General features: G+C 63.3%; 1 protein-coding gene across 4 annotated transcripts in view; it reads right to left on the bottom strand.

The window, feature by feature from the left end:
* Positions 1-1689: 1689 nt before the first annotated feature.
* Positions 1690-21305, bottom strand: part of NAV1 (neuron navigator 1) — a 129674-nt gene continuing 110058 nt past the window's right edge. For 3 of the 4 annotated variants that reach the window (XM_037160888.2, XM_053659527.1, XM_053659528.1), the window contains 20 exons: positions 19668-19838; positions 18771-18823; positions 18143-18166; positions 17962-18039; positions 15269-15352; positions 14986-15097; positions 13014-13135; positions 9926-10125; positions 9501-9693; positions 9251-9419; positions 8871-8965; positions 8675-8770; positions 8275-8434; positions 7298-7533; positions 6619-6773; positions 6395-6466; positions 5831-6027; positions 5290-5408; positions 3514-3711; positions 1690-2542 (listed from right to left, as the gene is read on the bottom strand). In XM_037160888.2, the coding sequence (XP_037016783.2) occupies positions 2447-2542; positions 3514-3711; positions 5290-5408; positions 5831-6027; positions 6395-6466; positions 6619-6773; positions 7298-7533; positions 8275-8434; positions 8675-8770; positions 8871-8965; positions 9251-9419; positions 9501-9693; positions 9926-10125; positions 13014-13135; positions 14986-15097; positions 15269-15352; positions 17962-18039; positions 18143-18166; positions 18771-18823; positions 19668-19838 (2630 nt within the window). In that variant the 3' untranslated portion in view covers positions 1690-2446. The remainder of the gene's footprint in view (positions 2543-3513; positions 3712-5289; positions 5409-5830; positions 6028-6394; positions 6467-6618; positions 6774-7297; positions 7534-8274; positions 8435-8674; positions 8771-8870; positions 8966-9250; positions 9420-9500; positions 9694-9925; positions 10126-13013; positions 13136-14985; positions 15098-15268; positions 15353-17961; positions 18040-18142; positions 18167-18770; positions 18824-19667; positions 19839-21305) is intronic. The other variant, XM_053659526.1, reaches the window with a different exon arrangement.

Genomic DNA, 21305 nt, shown 5'->3' with positions numbered 1-21305 from the left:
GGGGCAGGTCCCAGGAACAGAGAAGAAAATCTGTAAAGTGAGAAACCTCGACTATCCACCTGCTGAGGATCCGGAGACGATTCCTGGTGGTACCCATGGTTACGGGGAGACAAGCACCCCTCGGGGGAGCTGAGGCAGTTGGGATGAAGGAAAGGGTTCTCCCTTCCCTTTTCTCAAGTAGCCAGTAACATCCACGACAGAAGGCACTGGCCGGGCAGCACCAGAAGATACAGAGGTACAGGCTCGGCCACTCGGTGGGGAGGGTGCCAAGTGCCTGAGCCCTGCCAGGGGCCGGGGGCCGGGTCGGGGGTCAGAAGAGGCCCATTTGGGCTTCCTCCCCAGTTAGAACTTCCGGCGCTGGGCCTCCTCATCCGCACAGCAGCGACCGTAAGGCAGTGATGTCAGCACCATCCTGGGACGAACAGCTGCTTCCCGCCGCGGGAGTGCAGGGCTCACAGCCGAGGCGGCCGGGGGTCTTCACAGCTCACGAACTCAGCAGCGACAGCAGGAATAGGCTCCAGCCCAGGGCACCCCGCTGCCCCTGGGAGCAGGCGGGTGACGGCAGAAGCTTTCTCGGGGGACGGTTTGAGCCACCTTTTAGGCCTAAATGAAAACATTCGCACACGAAGATTCAGAAGCATCCACTCCACGGTTGGTGGGACAGAGGGTCCGGGCCAGCAGAGAAGGTGCCTTGTGCTACTTAGGAGTGGGAGGAGCCAGTGCCGGGACCCAGGCTCATCCCAGAGCCCTGAAGTTGCAGCCTCACCAGGTGGCCCAGCCTGGGTTTGGGCCCGTGGGGCTTTCAGAAATGGCAGAAAGCTGACGTTCCAGCCGAGAAAAGCAAGGCTCTGTTGTCCTTCAGGCCACTGTCATGGACCCCGGATCGTGTGCCCACCATGCCCTGCGAGGCCAGTCCAAGGCTTCTTTCTGGTTGCCTCCTTGGGTTCTTGCTGCGATGCTCTGACGGCCCTGAAGGTCTAGGTAGCAAGGGGAGGGGACTGTCAGGGCCCAAGTGTCACCTTCTCTTTCTACTGCTCCGTCCGTGCTTGTTGGATGAAGGCCACCAGACCTCCAGGCGGCTCGGGCAGAGGCAGGCTCCTGTGGGAGGCTGACCTTGGAGCCTGGTGTTCGAATTGGGACTCTCACACTCGTCACAAACAAACAGGAGAGGCCAGCTTGGGCTTTGGATTCCATAGGGCAAAGTGGCTGCCATCAGGACACTTGGGGTCTCCCTCGAATCCATGGCGATGCTCAGGCCCATCTCTCACCAAGACGGGTGTCCAGCCCTTTCACCGGAGGCTGGCTTCAGATCACCTGTGCAGAGCTGTCTCTGAAGAGGAAGGTGCCCTCCTCCCACTGCCGCTGCACCAGCTCTGTGTGTCTCCTGAGAGTCCCAGGGACACATGCGGGGCAGCTCCCTCGCTGGCGCCAACTAGAGGGCGTTAGACTCTCCAATGAAAACCCACCTGGAAAAACCAAACCAGCCCCAGAAAAGCAGCCTGGGCATCTCCTGACCATGTGAGGAGGTGAAGAAAACAAACAAACAAACAAACATACAAAAAACCCGAAACAAAACAAAACAAAACAAAACAAAACAAAACAAAACAAAAAACACTCGCAAAAGAGAAAAGGAAAATAAATAGGCAAATGGGAGGAAAAAGAGAAACAAAACAAAAACAAAAACAAAACTAAAGAAGTAGAGTTTATTGACACCCACACACGTGGGACTGGCCGGTGTGGGGCAGCTGGCTGTCCTTCTCGGCAGGTGTCACGTGGTTTTGTGGTTCGACCGCTTCTCTGGTTGGCAGCTGTCCCGTCCCCTCTGTCACCCGGGCCGGCCGACGCACACTCTACCTGGCACCTGGCTCCCCTCTCCAGCTTCATCCGTTCCTCGTTTTGCAAGCTTTTACAGATTGATTGGAACATCTTTAAAACCACATGCTTCTTTTCCTGGACTCCACCCAGACCTCTGGGGGAGTGTCGTTGGCAGTGGCGATGGGTTGGGAGGGGCCTGCAGCAGTCCGGGGGGGCTCCCGCCTCCCTTGGAGGCCCCCCCAGGGATGGTCTCTCTCCAAGCTGGTCCTGAGGATCGGCGAGGACCCACTGCGGGTTCACCTGCTGTCTTCCGAACCCTCCCAGGAAGCCCAGGAGTCTGTCATCGAGACGAGAAATCAAGGAAAAAGACCCAGCGCCGTCTTTCCCCCAAAGACAGGAGGGGAGGCCAGTTCAGGGGTGCAGGGGCACAAGCTCCCAAACGCTACCCCACCAGTCCCCCGGAAGTTCTTAAAGGTGCAGCACCGAGCACCGGCCGCCGGCTTCCTGTCCCTCTTTCCCCTCCCGTGGTGGCCTCGATGGAGAGCCAGGCTCGGGGAGGGCGGGGGCGGGGAGCGGACGGAGCTGCCGAGGCAGTGTCCTGCATTCTGGGGTGGCGGGGACCACCAGACCCTCAGAGTGTCGCCTGGAGGTTGGGGTCCAGGATGGTCTCTCGGTCGGGGGACTCGATGTAGTTGGCAGCCTCCTGAAGCTTCAGCAGCATGGCCATCTAGGAAGGGGCCGAAGGAGGGGTTCATGAGTGCGGACCTGGGGCCTGTCTGCAGAAGGGGGTCGCCAACCCTCTCGCTGTGGATCTGAGCCACGGTCTGCCCCTGACTCAGGGCCCCTCATGCAGACGTGGGTCCTGGGGGGCAACCGCGACAGCGCGGGCCCCCTCTCTGGACACACACACGCTGGGAGTGCCCGGGCCACGGGGGCCACGCCGGCACGTGGGGTGGCAAGCTGAACGAGATGCCCCTGCATGCAAGGTGCTGCCCTCAGGAGAGGGCGGGAGGCCGGGCCGTGCCACCCACGCCAGGTGCAGCGCGGGAAGTGCCCACGGAGGAACCTGGGGTCGCCGCGGGCCTCCGCCCAGCTCCCAGAGCCCGGTGCTCGGGCAGGTCTGGCCCCAGCAGGGTCTTCCCCTCTGTCCCCTATGCTCCGTTGCTGCTCCTAGTCTGTGACCCTCCTTTGGCTAAACCCAGTCGGCCCTCCGGTCTGTCCGTGCACTCTCCCTGTCTCCGTCTGCACGCCCCCGGTGACTGGAGAGGGGGCATCACTCTCTGGCCCAAAGCCTGTGGGCAGCCTCTATCCACTCCTCCGTTTGGAAGTGTTTGGGGACCTTTTCTGTATTCTAGGTTCAGTTCCCTCGGGCTACGGCGCTGCTGACGTTTCCCCCACTCTGTCACCGGCCTTGGCCTGCTCTCTGCAGGGTTCATGAGGCACCTGGACGGATGCTGTCCCCTGGCGCTGGCAGAGAGGACAGGCAGCCACAGGCCGTGCTGAAGTGTGTGTCCTGCTGCCCTGCTCGGGACCCACCCAAGACCGGGCCTTGAGAGAATGCCTCCCGCTGCCACACGCTCTCATGTGCTCAGGCAGGGTGGCGGTACCATCCCTTTGCCCCCAGGGCTCGGACTGCCAGGGCTCCTGCGGGCTCCCCCAGGTTCCCCTTGGGGTGGTCTGTAATGCTTGCCCACTCACCAGAGGGTCCGACTCCAGAGAACTCGGGGTGCAGTCTTTGACTGTTCTGTCCTCAGGAGGTGAGGCGATGCTGTGAGGGCCCACGGTGGGCGGGGGCAGGTGGTACAGCTTCGACTGGTCCTGCTGGGCGGACGGCCAGGGGAGCGTGTCCCGGACCCACTCCACCGGGTCCTCCCACGCGGCTTTCTGCCCATGCACCTGTGGAGAAAAAGAAACGGGGTCGGGGAGAGGGGCCCACAGACCAGAGGCTCGGCTGCGCCGTTGCTGAGGGTGCCCGCACTCCAGGGCAAACCCCGGTGCTCGGGGCCCTCGGAGTTTTCTCTGCATTCCCAGCACAGGAAGTGCACGGGTGCGAGCTGGTAGAAGCACTTTGGAGGGCACTTTGGCAGTTAGAACGGAACACGCGCGGATCTCGAGGCCCCGTGGTTTCACCTCTCGGGGAGGAAACGCTTCTAGTTTAGTAATAACACCTTCGGAGTTTGTTGGCTGTGTTGAAACAGGCTATCTGTGTAAAAAATGCTTGTATGCAGCAGCACAATTCACAAAGCCAAGTGCTGGAGCAGCCTAGGTGCCTATCAGTTAAACGAGTGGCTCAATAAACTATGATCCATTTACACAACGGAATTCTACGCAGCAGAGAGAAAGAAGGAGCCCCTGCCCTTCATGAGAGCACGGATGGAACTGGAGAGCATTATGCTGAGTGGAATAAGCCAGGTGATGAAGGACAGATACCATACGATCTCATCTATGAGTGGAAGCGAATCAACAAAACCAACTGGGAAGCAAAACACAACCAAAGATATTGAAGTCAAAAACAAACTGACAGTGACCAGAGGGCAGGGGAGAGGAAATGACCTGGGGAAGACAGGAAAGGGACATAAATGAACATGAACGAGGGACCCATGGACGGAGCCGGGGGTGGGGGGGGGCAATGTGGGTAGGGTGGGAGAAAGCAGAGATAAGAAAATGGAGACAACTGTATTTGAACGTCAATTAAAAAGAAGTAAAAAATATGCCCTGGCTGGTGTGGCTCAGTGGATTGAACTAGGGCTGCAAACCAAAGGGTCCCTGGTTCAGTTCCCAGTCAAGGCACATGCCTGGGTTGCGGCCCAGGTCCCCAGTAGGGGCCATGTGAGAGACAACCACACATTGATGTTTCTCTCCCTCTCCTTCTCCATCCCTTCCCCTCTCTCTAAATATTAACAAACAAAACCTCTTAAAAAAAGAAGTAAAAAATAAAAAGAAATAAATGCTTTTACATTAGTTTGCAGCAATGACGCAAAATTAAGTGAAACCATGAGTTCTGGCTATCATCTGGCAGATGACGTCCCCGGAGATCCACCGCGTCACCAGCAGAGACTTGTCACCACGACAAATCCCGGTCACAGACAATAGGTGCCCGGTGGTGCCGGCCACAGCATCGGGGCTTGTGAGCGAGGGAGGGGCTTGTGTGGACACTGTGCCCCGAGTCACCGGCGACAACCAAAAAGGTTCAAAAAGAAAAAAAACGACACCTCCCTTCTGCACCAAGTTCTCATTCTGCCTGGTAACAGCCTCTGCACACGCTCCCTCGTCTCCAGAGCAGCCCGAGTTTGGTGGGCAGCGCCTGGGCAGCCACTTGCTGAAGGTGGCTGTGCTGCCTGGTGCCCCCGCCTACCCGCCTGGGAGGGAACCTAGCCCATCTCGGTGGCTTGCGTCTAAGACGGAGGAAACCGTCCTGCTTGGAGAGGGTAGCTGGGCCGGGGGGACGGAGCAGAGCCCGAGGGCAGGGCTCACCTTGATCCCGTCCTTGGCCCCCTCTTGCAGGTAGGGGATGATGGAGTTGTTCCACAGGTCTATGAACCAGGCCCGGAAGTCCTCGATGCCGATGGGACAGGACAGGAAGAAGCAAGGGCCTGCGGAGAAGTGTGAGGCTGTGAGGTGGCTGGGGACCTGGCTGTCCTGGGGACCCACCTCCGTCCCCCCGACATGGGGTGGAGGGCTTGGGTGTGCCAAGGAGGAAGGGAGCTCAGCGTGGGGCGATGCTGAGACAGCTCTGGTGCAGGGGCACAGAGTGGCCGGCACCGCCCTGAGCAATGCCTCCCAATGGAGGGGAGGGCGGGGGTGAGGGGAAGCTTCAAAATCCCCAAGCACCTTCCTTCCTGTTTTCCCTTAATTGTGGGGAGGGGGCTTAGTGTTTGGAAGACCCAGTGGCTCCCCCAAACTTGGCATTATCTGTGTTGGGAAGCTCATTAAGTGACAAAGGGGTTCTGGGTCCGAAGCCACAGCTTTTCCCTCCTGGACGCCTCCCGCTGGCCCAGGAGAGGGCGGCCCGTACCGATGAGGAAGTCGGAGGTGCTGTGCTTCTCCAGGAAGGTGTGCAGGTGGTACCACAGCTTGGGCACCCAGTCCAGCACCCGGAGCAGCTCCTCCCTGTTGGCGTTGGCATCGCTGTCCGACTCCAGCAGCTTCCGCCGCAGGTAGCGGGCCAGGAAGCCATTGGCCGGCTCCACGTTGTTGGAGAAGGTCAGCATCCTATGCCGGGCGTGGGCAGGGTCAGCCCCTGCCGGTCCGTCCTCTCCTCCTCCCACTGCCCCAAGCCCTGGCGGGGTCTGCTGAACCCTGGGCAGGCAGGGCTGGTTCCCGCACTGGGGACTGTTTTCGGCCAGCTGGCTGAGGGGGTGCAGGCAGAGAGCCCGACCTGGCGGCCCCTCCGAGTTCCCCCACCCTCCCCTCTCGCCTCGGGCCCACCTGCTCCCAGGACCGACTCGGCAAATACACCTATCCTCCCTCCCAGCCCACGGCTCTCTGGTTCTCAGACCTGCTGCTGCCCACGGCTGTCTGGCCAGGTGCCGGGACACAGCTGCTTCACAGACTCTGGGGCAGGGATGGAAGTGCTCACCTGAAGCTCAGGTGCAAACCGTGATTGGGTGTCATCTTCACAGGCTGATTCGTGGTCCCTATGATGTAGGGGCTGTGGGAGCAAAGAGCCAAAGAGCTCACTGATGCCCGTGTGCACACAGGCTGCCTGCCGGACACCCACCCCCGGGGGGAGAGTGCACAGGCTAAGTGGCCCCGGCTCCCCTGCCTCCCACCGCAGCGGGCGCGGCCCTGGCCTCAGCTCACCACTTGTGGTACTTGCAGGTGAGGGCCCCGTTGACCAGCTCGCTGATGGAGCCCGCCTCACTCAGGTCGTCCAGCAGGATCACCAGGGGGACGTCCCCGATTCCCGTGTCCCGATCTATCTGGTTGGCCAGGTTGGAGAGATACAGCTGCAGGTCCTGCCGCAGCGGAGGGAGGGGTCAGCCTTCGGGAGCAGTGGTCCCCAGAGCAGCCCCGCCAGCCCTGAGTCTCCCTGGGGCCACTGCTCCCAGCCCGGCGCACCTGACACCTGACCGTAGTGGCATATGCCACACAAGGATAAACAGTGGCCTCAGGTCTCTGGAACCACCCTCTAAAGCAGTGGTCCACCTGGGAGAACTGAGGTCTGATCCCCGAGAGCTGGGGTGTGCTCAGAGATGTCGGGCCTTGGCAGGGGACCTCGCAATGGTTTTGACAGTTTCCTTCCAGAAAGCTCCAAGCCAGCACGTGCCATGGGAGAGGAAGGTAGAGGGAAGGGGAAGGAAAGGTGGGGATGGGGCGAAATGAGGGGGTTGTGGCTCAGACAGCGGTCAACTGAAGGAGCTTCACAGGCAGGGGGACAAAGGTCTGGAATGAAAGGAATAGAAAAGGGGACTCGGCAGGGAGGGGGCAGGAGGGAGACTGAGGCCCGAAGGAAGGCAGGCGGGGCCCGCCAGGCAGCCACCTTGCAGGACTGCTGGTGCATGTTGAAGGTGCTGACGATGCCCTCGGTGACCTCGCGGCCGGAGCGCTCCACCAGGTACTCGGCCAGCCGATTGGTCAGGTATGTCTTGCCCGTGCCGCTGGGGCCCGAGAGGACCAGGCGCCGATGCTTAAGCAGCAGGCTGATGTAATGCTGCATCATGGGCTTGGGGATCAGCGTCTCGAACACCAGGCTGTCCACGCACTTCTCCTTCAGACCTGGAATCCAGCCCCAGAGAACGTGAGGGCGGCCGCGGCCCCGAGGGCTTTTCCTGCTCTGTGCGGGAGCCCACTGAAAAGCTCAGAGCCCTCACCCACAGGAAGCCCCTCACCCTGAAGGCTGACCAGGTATACTATGGTTCTACGGAGCGGCTGTGGGTGTGTAGTGACTTGGCAGAAATCCCTCTGCTAACACAAATGTCCCTGAGAGCAAATTCCAGGGCTGGGACCCATCTTCTTACTTCTTGTAGGAGTTGCCCCTTGGTACCCGGTAACTGCAGGGGATTGGACCCCAGACTCTCCTACCCCACTGCCCTCACAGACACCAAACCCCCAGGATGCTCAAGTCCTGGCATAAATGGTGCCATATTTGCAAGTGACCTACACACAACCTCCTGCTCACTTCAAACCATGTCTGGACACCTGGAACACCTGGTACAATGTAAACATTACACTCTGCCATTTAGGGAATAACCACGAGAAAGTTTGTTACAGTCACAGGTCTAACTACAAAGGACACACCAGCAACAATGTAACATTTAAAACAGATTTTCCATCGGGTGTGCTGGCATCCAAAGATGCAGAACCAGAACCAGAACCGGGACCTGGAAGGCGAACTGCACTGCAGCGCCGTGAGGTTCCCGCTGCGGCTTCTCAGGAATTGGAGCTGGACAGACACACGGTCAGCACCTGACTGCCCGTCTCTGCTCTGCCCCACCCAGCCTCAGAGACAGCGCTGACCTTTGAGGGACACGGATATGTTAGTGACTCCTCGGCGGCACGGAGGCATCTCTGGGGGCTCTGTGTCCAACACCCGCTTCACGTGGCTGATGCTGTAGCCGTGGATGGACTCGGTGCTGAGCCCCAGGGTGGAGGTCGGGTCCATCTTGGAAATATAGTCCTGAAAGAAGAGGGGACCGAGGGGACGGTGAGCAACGCCGAGGAGACACATACACAGACGTAAAAGCACGAGAAAAAGAAAACTGAGAAGGAACAGAGGCGAGGGGGGGCGGGAGGGGCACATGGCCCTCCCACTGAGCGTCCCTCCGCCTGAGACCCAGGGTCCCAGGCCCCAGTGTCTGTGGGGCTCGACTGTCCACGTGAGGATGAACCCCCTTCGGGGGAACACTGGTCCCTTTACCTTGAACACCTGGAAAACGGCTTCGTCCAGCACCTTCCAGTCGAGCTTTCCACTGACCTTGCTGCACCCCAGGAAGAACTCCTGCTGCTTCAAGTCCTGCCAGGCCAGGCCAGAAGCAGGTGAGCCCCCGGGAAGGTGACGCCGAGGGGAGGGGCCCCCCCGAGGCCCCCTGAGCCCAGGCCCCCGGGACGCTCACCCCTCGAATGATGTGCTGCGGCGGCATCCTCACCACCACCCGGAGGGCGGCCTCCTCCTTGGGGCCGCTGCTGATGCCGTCCATGGGCGAGAGGTCTGCAGGCAGCGAGAGGGGCTGTTGGCGGCAGGCACCCCCACCCCCGTGGTCCCCATCCTTTTTGCCTCATTCTCAAAGCATCCCAGAGAGGACGGCGGCCCCACATGGGACAGCGATTACACCTGAGGGGCCAGAGCAACTCTGTGTCTTGTGGCACCTGCCTGGTGTGGCCTTGTCCCCTCCTCGGCCCCGGGGAGATGCCATCAGAATGTGGCTTTTGCAACAGTGGGCGAGACCCTGTCCCAGCCACACCTCCTCCCAACAGGCTCTTCTCCCAAAGGTACCTGTGTCCGGGAGACTCGGGCTGAAGGACTGGATGAGCGCCAGGCCCAGGGAGCGGCGAGGGGACGACAGTGCCGACGACCCAGGGACCTGCCCCGGAGTGGAGCCCGCCGAGGGGCCGGGGGCTACCTTCAGCCGGTCGTTCTCCGCCTTGAGCAGGTCCACCTCCAGCTGCGGCCGGAAGAGACAGGGTAGGGGCGGGGCCGGGCGCTGCAGCCCGACCCCTGGCCTCGGCGCGGCAGGCAGACTGACCTGCATGTTGTGCATGGTCTCCCGGAGCTGGTCCAGCTGGTGGGCGGAGTTCAGGGCCTCCAGGCGGATGTCCGTCAGCTTCATCTCCTTCTCCCACAGCTCGGAGCGCAGCTCCGACACCTCCTTCTTCTCTGGCTCCTCCTCCTCGCTGGTGGGGAGCAGCCGCGCGTGGGGGGCCGGGTGAGCAGGGGCCCTGTGGGAAAGCGGGCGTCGAGCAGAAGCGCCGAGAGCTGGGCTGGGCGTCAGGGACGCCGACCTGCCCCGGGGTGCTCAGCAGAGACAGGGACGGCCCCCCAGCTGGTCTCAGAGCCCGGGGTGGGCAGGCCCACAGGGTCACTGTGCGTCCAGGTGTGAGGGGCTGACTGCCAGCTGTGGGTGGGGAGCATGTAGGTGCCAGGTGTGGGGCAGGGCGGGCGAGCACTTACTCGGGCACGTCGGTGCCCAGGGAGGACGAGTGGGAGGACTTGCTGGCGGGTGAGGCGGTCTCCGCGGACCCCCCGTGCTGCAGCTTGGGGGACGAGGGTGCCGAGGAGTCGGGGGTGGCGATCTCCTCGATGTCGGAGTACGAGGATGCGGACTTGGGCCCCTTCTTTATACTGAAGGCTTTGTTGAAGGAACTTCGAAGCTGGAAGAGAGCAGAACCCGGGAGAGCGGCGTCAGGGACCCCTGCGGAGACCGGGGGCGGGGTCCGGGGCCTCCGAGACAGCAGGGCACACACGAGGGGCCTCTGCTTGCTGGGGCGCAGCCTCCCTCTTCAGGGCTGCGCAGAATGGAAGCAGAGTGGCCTGGAGCTCGGGGCCGAGACAAAGGGGCGCTTCTACAACAGCAGCAGCAGCTTCTCTCTCCCTGGGGGAGGCGAGAGGGACAGAGAAGCCCCCAGAGGTCACAGGACACACTTCACAGCCAGGATGGCTCAGCCCGGAGGCCCGAGGGTGCAGCTCCGACCGAGCACACCAGTTCGGCATCTGTGTGCCTGTCGACCAGAGCCCGTCAACTGTGGTGGCAGAGCGGTGTTGGGCCTCCCAAAGTGTCTCTGCTCCGCACACCCCTGGAGGGCGAGCGCTCCCAGGCACCACTTCCACCTGAGGGGCCAAGAATGAGGGACGTCTCCCCACAGCCCTGGGGACACTGTCATGTGACCACAGCGTGTCCACCCAGGGCAGCGCTGAGCTTAGGGGACGGGGTGGGAGCCGGAGCTGCAAACAGGCCTCGCCCCATGCCTGGCACATGCACCCACACAGCATGCACACCACAGAGGGACACAGGTGGGGGGCGGTGGGACGATGAAGGAAGGCTACAGGGGACGAGAGCAAACCAGACCTTTGACGCAGCGGGAAGGGCAGAGGGCAAGTCTGAGGGGGCTCTTCTGAGTGTGTCCCGAGGGCTGTTTGGTGATGGCAGGGGCTGGGGGGGGCGGGTGTTGGGGTCCCTGCTAGGTCAGACGAGGACGACCCACGTGGCCACAATGGGTGAGGAGGGAGGGGTAAACGCGTGGCCAGTGGGAGGAAGTGGGTGGGCCGGTCCTCGGAGAGCACTTGAGGCCTGAAGTGCGCAAGGCTTGGGTCTCGGCCGAGGTGCCCAACAGAGTCTGGGAGGCCAGAGAAGCCGGCTCGCAGGGCGCAGCGCGGCTGAGGGCCCCCGGGGCCGGGACTCAGGCTCCGCGGCTCCGACACGGGGGCGTCCACTGCCTCGGGGACAGCCGCGAGGGTGAGCACCCATGCATGTCACCCGTGCTTGTGCGTGTGGCACGTAGACATCCTCCCAGGTCACAGGGACCCTCTGTGGGACGTGCGCCCCGTGCGGTTCTGCTGGGACTTGTCAGGGGTCCTGTGGCGTCACATGGTGTCGGGAAACACTGGGTGGAGCCCCAGGAGCCAGCGCTCTTTCCCGGGGGCCCCGGGGAGTCTCCCTGGGCGGACGCACACTGCGCACACTCCGGCGTCAGCCTGCCGACGGCGCCACTGTTTTGGGAGTGTCCCAGTGGCTGCAAGGGAGCATTCTGAGGGCTGCTGACCGGGGGGCGGAGTTTATATGATCTCCGGGCCCCACCCCTGGTCGGTGCCCGCCTGGGCACACTTCTGCCCACCCTGCCCATGGCTCCCTGTGATCGGCAGTGTCCACGCAAAGGGGTCCTTTCCCACACAACCCCCTGGGTCGTCTGGCCTTTACCCCTGTCTGGGGGCACCCCCCCCCATTAGTCCTTCCACACTCCCAGACCGAGTTAGCTTGTCCACAGGGGGCTGTTGTCAAGGCGCTGGTCTCTTCCTTTGGGTCCTCGGCAAACCCGCAGGCCCCCGAGGGTCGAGACCAGAGCGCCCACTCCCGCCCCCCCCCCACAGCCGGTCCAGTGTTGGCGGGTGGGGGGTGGGAGTGCGTGTGGACCTCAGACGCCTGTCTCGTAACAAAAACTCTGGGTTCGCTCGCTGCCTGTCAGGGGCCACGCCCTCCTCCCCGACTCTCCTTGGAGACTCCACAGATGCTGAGGGGCTCCAGGCTCCGGGGAGACTCAAGGGGCCCTGGACAGGGTCCCAGCCCTCAGCTAACTTGGGTCCATCTGTGCCCAGACCCCAACCGGCCCCTGAACGCCGGGTGGAGAGAGGGTCCCTCTCTTCCATTGTGGGGCTGCTAGGGGTTGACGGAGCGAAAGCAAGCAGCTCACTTCCAGGATGGGAGCCGCCTGACCGGGGACAGGAGGGAGCAGAGCAGGGCTGTGGCCCCCGCTGGCTCCTGTGCGGGTGGGGCAGCCGTGGGGGCCATGCAGTGGGGTGAGCCAGGAGCTCGGGGCAGTCAGGCTGGTGTTGTGAGCGGCGGTCTGCCTCTGGGGGTGCACTGCTGTGGAAATGGGGGGCATGGCAAGGGGAAGAGCAGACAGGGGAGGGGAACCACATCTCTTACCTCATAGACCTGGAAAAAAATGGGGATTGGAAGTCAGCATTTTGAAGGGGAAAAAAAAAAAGAAGCGACACTTAATCACGCGTTTCGCACGGCGGCGCCTGCCTGCCTGCCTGCACAGGGTCCGTGGGCCGTCCTCCCCCCGGGCGGAGGGCAAGAAGCCTGCGCTCGGGCCCTTCCCCAGCCCCGGCCGCTCAGCCAGGGGCAGGGTTACCTGGGCACAATCAAACCCAGCTGCAGGAACACCTCCAGGAAGCCGGAGGCGCGGCCCCGAGGGGCACCAGGGCGGGTGGCTTAGTTCGTGACTTCTTCACACGGCGCGGAGGGGGCAGCAGGGAGGCGGGGCCGAGGACCACGGCGCACCCCCTTCTGCCGACAAAGACGGTTGACCTAACCGGTGCAGAGAGGCCCAGAACGCAGGCAGGGGCGGCTGGGGACATGGACACAGGACAAGCACGAAGGGCCAAGGGCAGGTGCGTTAGCAGACCTCGCTCTGAGCAGACACGGACTTGGGGCTGGGAGACGAAGGGACTATGTCGTGGTCCCCACTGGAAGGACCTGCTGCCTGTGCTGGGGGGGGGGGCTGCACGCACGCGACCCTCCCCAAGACCCTTCACCCACCCAGCTCTTCTTCTTCTTCTTCTTTGCGTCCGCGTCCTTGCCGCTGCCGATGCTGGAGTGGCTGGTGGTGCTGTTCAGGCTGGAGATGCTGTCGGAGGAGTTCTGCCTCTTGATCCGGAGCTCTGGGGGCGGGGCCGGGACGGAGGGGCAGGGTTAAAGGCGGGAGGCAAAGGCACGTCCAGTCACAGAAGGTGGGGAAGCAGCGGACCGATTCCTCCTCGAGGTCCTGTTACTCACGTGCGGGTCATTCTTGCCACAAGCATGTATTTCATGTCAACCATGTGCTCAGGTAAAAGACACGCTAAAGGTAGAACGTGAGTAGGAAACCCAGTGCACACCGAGGAGTCTGCCCAGACTAACGGAATGGGCTCGGCTGTCTCCAAAAGAGTGGGTCCCGCCCCCGTGGTGGGGGCTCTGGCTCCTCCACACCCCTGCCAGCACCGTCACCGTCCCTGTCCCTGGCTCTGATTCAAATTTCCGGGGGGACGGAGGACGCTGCGCATCTTTCCTGCGCGTGTCAGCCCCTCGTACGTCTCCACCGAGAGATGTCCGTTTGAGCCCTGGCCTCTTTCCAGTGCTATGGTTCTTTTGACCGTTGTGTTCTCCACTCATTCTGGGTGCCAGACGCTCACCAGTCACGGGACTGGCAGACAGACTCTCCTATCCCGTGGGCTGTCCGCTCGCTCCCTGGACGGTGCCCTTGGAGGAGCAGGGGAGAGACGACCAGACCGGGGTGACGGGTGGGAAGCGAGGGGAAGAGCGTTGGTAGGAAAGGAGGCCCTACGGGGACGGAGGCCTGGGGAGGCAGGGTGTGGTCTGTGTGCACGTGTGTGGTGGTTTCTGAGCACCGAGCACCTGACCGGCAGTGTGGTGGGTGTTAACACACACTCTCCGGTTTCAGTGTAACCAACTGAGGGGTTCTGCCCCTTTCACAGAAGGCAAGGAAGGGGCGAAATAAGCATCAAACATCGGAAGTTAGGCCTGGCCAGTGTGGCTCAGCGGTTGCGGGTTGTCCCGTGTAAGTGGAGGGCGGCGGGTTCCGCCCCTGGTCCGGTGCACACGGAAGGCAACCTATCGATGTGTCTCCCCCTCCCCTCTGCTCTCTCAAAGCGATGGAGGAAAGGGTCCTCGGGTGAGGTTAGATTTGGGGAAAACGGGGGTCACTGGTGGCTTCAGTGACAGAAGCCACATCACAGTGGGGGGTCAGGGGTGACAGAGAGGGAGGACAACAGAGACAAGATTATAACCAAAAGGACGGGCAGATACCCCGTTTTTTTCCCTCGAGGATAAGAGCTGTTAGCGTTGTAAACAGAGGGGAAGGTGGGGACAGAGAAGAGGCCAGAAATACAGAAATGAGAGTGTGTGTTGGAAGGTAATAGCCAGAGGGGTCACCCCAAAGCCAGACAGGGGGTCACTCTTGGCAAGAAGGGACAGCTCCTCCTGACAAATGGGAGGAAAGCCACCGAGGGTCGATGAGTGTGCACCGAGGGCCGGAACGGTCAGAGGGGGCTTCCCCTGAAGAGATTCTCTTCTCAGTGAAGGAGGAGGGAGGCCACGTCGATGTTCGGAGTCGGGGTGGGGGAGGCCCAGAGGCCCGCGCTGACCGTGACCGCGGCAACCGGCCCGGCTGCCCAGGCCTGGCCAGGTCTCTGAGGCCTCAGCAGGGCTGGACGGCTGGGCTGTCAGAAGCCAAGGCCAACTTGTCACTCGAGCCCCATGTGCTAACGTGTATGATCGCTGCCTCCTTTGAAGAGTGGATGGCACACCCGTGAGGACTAGCGTGAGCATCAGACCAGATCACGCATGTGTGTGCAGGCACAACACGTTTACGTAAAACCGAAGCGCGGGTTTGTCATGTTTTTGGAGCAGCAGTGGGTTTGCCGCGGAAGTGAAGGTACAGAGAAGTCCCACACACTCTCAGCCTCCCAGCACCCCCATTATCAACGCCCCCCACCTGTGGCCGCTCCCCTACCTTTGGGCGTGGATTCCGAGGCGTTCAGCGCTCCCTGAATGACGGCCTGGGCCTCGGAGTTCTTCTTCTTCAGGAAGTCTATGGTTTCCCGCAAGTCCAGCAACTCGGTGTCCTTGGTCAGAGACAGGACAGGTGTCACTGGTGGGGACTGGAGCACCTACTGGGTGCCAGGTGGTAGGCCGGGCACCAGCAGGCTGAGCGTTCAACGTGACAGGAAGGGAGCTTGGACATCAGGGCCCCAGGGGGTGGCCGTGCCAGCCTGTCCCCACCCCAGGCCTCTCACCTTCTCCTCTGCTGTCTCCGCCAGGTGCCGCAGGCGGGAGGTCATGTTCACCAGGCTCTGCTCGAAAGCCGCCACCAGGTTCGCCTGAAAAGAACACACAGGGGCCCTGGAGTCACCTGACGCTCACAGGGGGACCGAGGGGGACGCAGCGCAGCTGATCTCCCGTCTCAGGGCTCACCCACCCCCGGTGGGTTTAATGTGAGGCTCCCTGAGTGGATGAGCAGTACTGCACCCCTTCCCTCGGGGACAGGTTCCCGTTCCTGCCATGGGGCCCCTGGGCCTTGGGGCTGGTCCCAGTCATCTGCCAGGGGTGACACTGTCCCTGCTCCCCAGAGGGCACAACGACCCCTGGGGGTGGTGCTGCTGTCCTGTGGAACCTGCTGTCCAGCCGGCTGCCCCATGCGGCCGGTGCAACCATATATCTTCCCTCTGGAGCTCCTGGGGGCTCCCCCTGCTCCCGGCAGCTTCTTCTGGCTCTTTGCAGGGCCAGAGGGAGGAGCTCAAGAAACAGGTGGGGCATTCCACACCCGGCCACCAGATGTGAGGAGGGAGGGGTACCCGGGACCCTCCGGGGGAGGCCACCCAGGCATGGCCTGAGCCGGTGCCAGACTTGGAGGACAGGAGGACGGGCGAAGGGAATGAGGCTGGTACTGCAAAGGGGGACAGAGGAACGGCCACTCGTGTAGGGGGTGCGAGCAAGGTGGGGGCTCAGCAGGCAGCGCTGGGCGCGTCCTGCCTGCCCCAGGACGCCATGTGGGCCGCCCTCACTGCTCCCTGTGGGCTGGAGGTTTTCCTGCCGGGAGGTCGGCCAGTTCGCACCCGCCGCCCTCGAGGCCCCGGGAGCACTGCCACTGCCGGCAGGGCCTGCTCGAGCCTCCGCCTCATCCTCGGGGACCGAATTCGGCCAGGGCCTGGGCTCCCTGGCGGCTGTCACGACCCCACTTTGCTTCCCCTTCTCGTGCAGGGAGCGCCCGTGTCCCAGGCTCCAGGTTGCTTGTTTGCTCTGTGTCCCTGCCTGTGTCTGTGGACAGATCGCTGAAGGCCCTGGAATTGGCCCATGAAGGACCCCAACAACGCCTGGCTCCCCTGTGCCGGCCTCTCCAGCTGCGGGCTCCCTTCACACTCCAGTGGGGTTTCCTCCCCGTCCCCTCTGAGCGCCCCTAGGCCGGACGACAGGAGGGTGCCTGCAGGACCCTGGGCTGCGTGGCGGTGCTGGAGGGAGGGTGGCGTCAGGGTGGGTTGGTGGTCCGGGTGTGCACTCAGTGTGGGCAGCCGGGGGCTCATGGAGCGTGACCGGAACTTGGCCTGGCGTCAGGACCTGGAGGGCAAACCTGCCCCAGACTTGGCAGCATCTCCTGCCTGAGGGTGGGGCTGCGACCTCAGCCTGACCTGGCCTGGAACTTGAGAACCTCTCATGTCTGGGAGTTTGAGTGGAAGCAAAGGGAACCTCCTGTTCTAAGCAAACCATCCCCTGAGTTCATTCTCTTGGCCCCGGCCCCACTGCGGCGGCGCGATGGCAGGCGGACGGCAGCGTGAGTGATGAGAACGCCGGCCCACGCTCTCCGCCTCCCGGGCTCCTTTCCCGCAGCGTCCCCCCGACGGGACTCTCGGGCTGTGCAAGCACTGACCCTGGCCGCCGCCTCGCTGGGTGGGGTGCAGGGAGGGGGGCGGCCCTTGTTTATGTTATAATTCCTGTGAGTCCCACGAGTGGGAAAAGTACTCGCTGTCAGACTCCAGCAAACCACACACGGTGTCTGCATCCAGGGCTTGCAACAGAGGAGGAAGACAACGGCGGGTGTGTGAGGGAACCGCTGCTGGAACGGACCGGGAGCAGGAGAGATCTCGGGACAGCCTCCTCCCCGGTCCCAGGCGAGGCCCGGGGCCTCACAGCTGGGTCCCCCAGAGAGGAAGGGAGAGAAGCAGCCAGAAGCCGCAGCGGAAGCTGGAGACACGGCCACTTTTGTGAAGCCCTTGGAACGCGCCCGCAGATCCGGCTCAGCTGGTGTTTACGACTCCAGGGAAAATGGCTCTGTGTTCTGTGTGCTCGGCCCGGCCCCGGCCTGGTCGGAGCGGGGGCTGCGTTCGTGCCCACCTCCCGGGTCTGGGGCCGGTCCAAAGTCCGAAGGACAAGTCCTTCAAGGTGGCAGCCCCATGGGGCAGCTCGAGGGCACCACAGACAAGTGCCCTCGCTCCCGACCTGCAGTTTGGGTCCCCTCTGCCAGCTGCCCAGGGGCCTCGGGGGGGAGGGTCTGGGCTAGAGTGGGGTGGGCCCCAGGCAGCATCCCGGTCGCCAGAGAGTTCTAGAAGCCAGCTTCGGGCCGGCCCAGTTATGTGGGGTGAACAGGGACACGGGCAAGGGTGACTCTTGCCAAGGGTTTGGTAGCTGCAGTTCATAATAACCACTGCTGTCCAGGCGGACGGCCAGGCTGGGCCACCCTCCCCGCCCAGCCCCTGGCAGCCCCCTCTCCTCCCTCTAGGGAGTTCAAAGGCCACTGGACGTGGAATCACCCACACTCCATGACTGCGCTTGGGGCAGAACCATTCGTCACAAAAATTGAGACTCAGAGACGGGGTGGGGGACCCTCAAACCCCTGCCCCCTTGGCCTCGGAGCCCGGGGTGCGGCGGATGCCGCAACTCTCCTCCTCTGGCCTCTAAACTGTGCCGCGCAGCGAAGGGCCTGGGCCCCACTCACGTTGGCAGACAGCTGGGACGTCAGGGTGGCCACCTTCTCTTGCGAGGACTCCAGCTCCCGGCGAAGCTTTCGGATTTGCTACGGAAGGAGGAGAGAGGCGGCTGAGGGTGGGGCGGCAGGAGGCGGGAGGGGGTCTGGAGCGCAGGGTGTCATAGGCAGAGACGAGGGCCGGGCACCCTACCTCGGACTGTATCCTCTCCTCTGCCTGATGAAGGGAGCGCAGCGGGGGGAGAGAGAGGGGGAGGTTACTGCGCAGGCGAGGACGCCAGGCCGAGGCCGGCCGGGTGCCGGCACGAGCGTGGCCCAGAGGCACCAAGAAGTGAAGCGGGTCCCTGGCCCCGGCCCCCCATACACTGGGCCAGACCCTGCACCAGGGCTTTGATCAGAGGTTCCTCTGCAGCTCAAGTCCAGCCAGCATCGCGACGGCCAAGAAGCCCGGGAAACGAAACTGGTTGGTGGGAAGGAGTCAGGAACCAGGGCAGAAGGAGTCCACGGAAGCAGGAGCCGTGAGAGCCCAGGGGGGCGCCTGCTGCCCCATGAAGGGCATGTGGGGGCCGGCACTCGGCTCTGCAGTCCTGGGAACCCACTCGCGTCACCTCGCCACAGCTGGCTCTGTGACCAGGGCATGCTCGGCTGTGCACACGGGGCCACACAGCAGCTCCAGAGTTAGCGGCGAGCCCAGACAGACCCCCAGCAGCGGACGCACCCGGCCAAGGGCTCCCCCGCGCCCACCCCAGGTCCAGGAGGCCCAGTCCCCAGTCCCAGCCCCTCCCCGGGTGGAGGGTGGAGGGCGAAGCGGGCGCTCTTACTGAGGAGTAGGTAGAGGACGCGCTGGAGGCCAAGGACAGCACTGAGCCATGCACTGCAAGAGAAGAGAGCAGGGCATTAGCGCCAGGTTCTGGGGTGAGGCACGGCTCTCGGGGGAGCCTGCAGCAGCAGCTGGCACTGGCTCTGGCGCTGACAGGAAGAAAGAACCAAACGGGGACCCGGCTGCTATGGACAACCCAGAGAAGGCCGGGCCTCTCTCACAGAGCGGTTCCTGCCGCAGTCTGCGCTGGCCTGGGCGGCGGCGGGCCCTGGCTCAGCTGCGCGGGGGGCTCAGGGCAGGAACGGGGACATTCCCAGGTGGGTGCCCACTGTCTTCCCTCAGGGAAGCCCGGCCGTCTGCCGGTGCCACCTCTTCTCAGCACAGGGGACAGATGATGGGCTGGAACCCCGGACCAGCAGATGACAGACTGTGGGTTGTGAAATCCTTGCTGTGATCACTCGGTGGAGCCCAGCGGAGGGAACTCAAGCGCCCCCAAGCGAGGAAGGGCCGTCCCCCTCCAGAAGCCTGGCCCCCAGGCTGACCGTGAACCACAACAACCACGGGCCTGCCTGCTGCATTTGTGGGAGAGGAACGAGCGCCTAGCTCTCCATTAAGGCATCAGAGACACCATCACGTCCCCGCGGGTCCTCGTGCAGCCGAGCGACAGGTGCAGCCCACGGCTGGGTGCGGACGGGGGCTCGGTCTCCAGAGCGCTCTCAGGGGGCCGCCGGGCCGTCCCCGCTCACTTCCCCTCCCAGCCCCAAGGTTTCGGGGCCCCAGACCCTTCAAGGGCATGGGAAGGAGGAGCTGAGATGGCCCGGCTGGATGCTGTGCAGGTCATGTGTGTGTGGGGGCAGCGGAGCCGGAGGAGCGTGGACCGCGCTGCGTGAAGTCTCACCATCGTCCGCGGGGTCTCGGAAGGATCCCGACCGGATCATGCCCTTGGGTCTCTCGGCCAGGGACAGGCTGCTCCCCGTTTGGGAGCCACTGTACAGCTCGAAGGCCGCCTCGTGGGTGGGGATGCTGTTGGAGCGAGTGATTCTTGGCGCGGTGGCCGCAGTGGGACTCACTGGAAGGACAGAGGGAGGGGACGGGAGGGGGCGGGAGAAGAGGCAGGGTGGTCAGCGCTCAGGGCCTCGTGGCCGGAGCACCAGGAGGGACAGGGCAGGGAGGTGGGGGGTGGGCTGTGCAGGCTGGGAGTGGGGGACGGGGGGGGGGGTTCTGTTGACTGTGGTCAAGGGTGGACAGCATCTCCTGTGTCCTGCCTGCCCCGGAGCTGTGGCTTTGGAAGGTGAGGCTGGGGGCTGGCACTTATGAAACTGCCGCATCCCTTGGATGTGCCCACGAACACAGACTTTTTTGCTCAAAACACACAGGCAGCCGGAAGACGGAGACCCAGAGCTGGGCAATGGGAAGAGCCAGCTGGAGGAGGGGGCTCTGCCAGGGGGCTGGGGGCCCGGAGGCGCGGCCTGAGACTCTGCCCCCCGAGTTCTAGGTCACTGTTGCTCTAAGCAGCAAGAAACACGGCCTCTCCACCCAACACTCCCTGGAGAGACTTCGGACGGATGGAGCGGGCGGGGGTCAGGTCAGGCAGAGGCTGCTCCCGCTGCCCCTGCTGGGTGCTGGGCTCACCTCCTAGGGGCTCACCCCGCGCACGTGCCCCCAGCCCGGGTCTGCACCACACAGGCCGGTAAACACTGGCTGTCTCCCCAGAAATATTCATGCAGAGCCCCATTGAGCGCAGACTGCTCCCTGTCTGCGTGGCCCCGTGGCCCCGTGGCCCCTTGGCCGGCAGTGCCAATGCGTTTTCCCTCTTTCGGCCCTCGGTGGACAAGCTGGCCCCACCCTCCATGTGGTGGCCCTTCACAACCAGACGACCTCTCCCTGAGAACCAGTCCCTTTTCGAGGCAACACACCACTTCATTTCCCCTCAAACGCACCCCGATGCCCCAGGGGATGCTCCGGGCTCCCGGCCCTCGGTGGGAAGACGAGGCGGCTGTAGACCTGGCGAGCAAACCTCAGGCCGGCTCCCAAGGGGCCCGCCGCTCCCTCCACCCCCACCTGGTGTCTTCCGCCGCGTCTTTGAGTCAGAACGCTCACGGTCGCCTAGCTCTCCCTTCGGCGGAGGCTTTGCAAAGGGTGCGGCCGGCAGTCTGCCTTCAGGGCTGGGGTGGTCCTGACCCAGCCCCGGAGCGGACTGGGCCGTTCCAGGTTTGGAGGCAGGTCCCACCCTTTGCAGTCAACCAGCTGTCCCCCCTCCCTCGCCCTGGAAGCGACGGCTTTGGCCTCGGTCTGTGGCTTCTCCAGGCCTCGCTCCACCGCCGCTGCCACAGGTGCCCACCGTGCGTGCCGGCGCCCTGGGCTGGCGCTCCTTTCAAGGTCTCAGAGCACTTGGCCGTCGGCCTTACTTTGGGTGAATAAGCTGCTGCCCCACAGGGCCACCCAACACCGAGGGCAGCCAACAGCAGAGAAAATCTCAAGCCCCGCTGGCTGGCTGCGCCCTGCTGGGGACCCTGCGTTAGCCCCGGCCACTGAC

Source organism: Artibeus jamaicensis, unplaced genomic scaffold, assembly GCF_021234435.1.
Source record: "Artibeus jamaicensis isolate MK-2021 breed Jamaican fruit bat unplaced genomic scaffold, CSHL_Jam_final scaffold_754, whole genome shotgun sequence".
Lineage (NCBI taxonomy): Eukaryota > Metazoa > Chordata > Mammalia > Chiroptera > Phyllostomidae > Artibeus > Artibeus jamaicensis.
The sequence above is the reverse complement of the archived record's forward strand: the minus strand, read 5'-3'. Positions and strand labels throughout refer to the sequence as shown.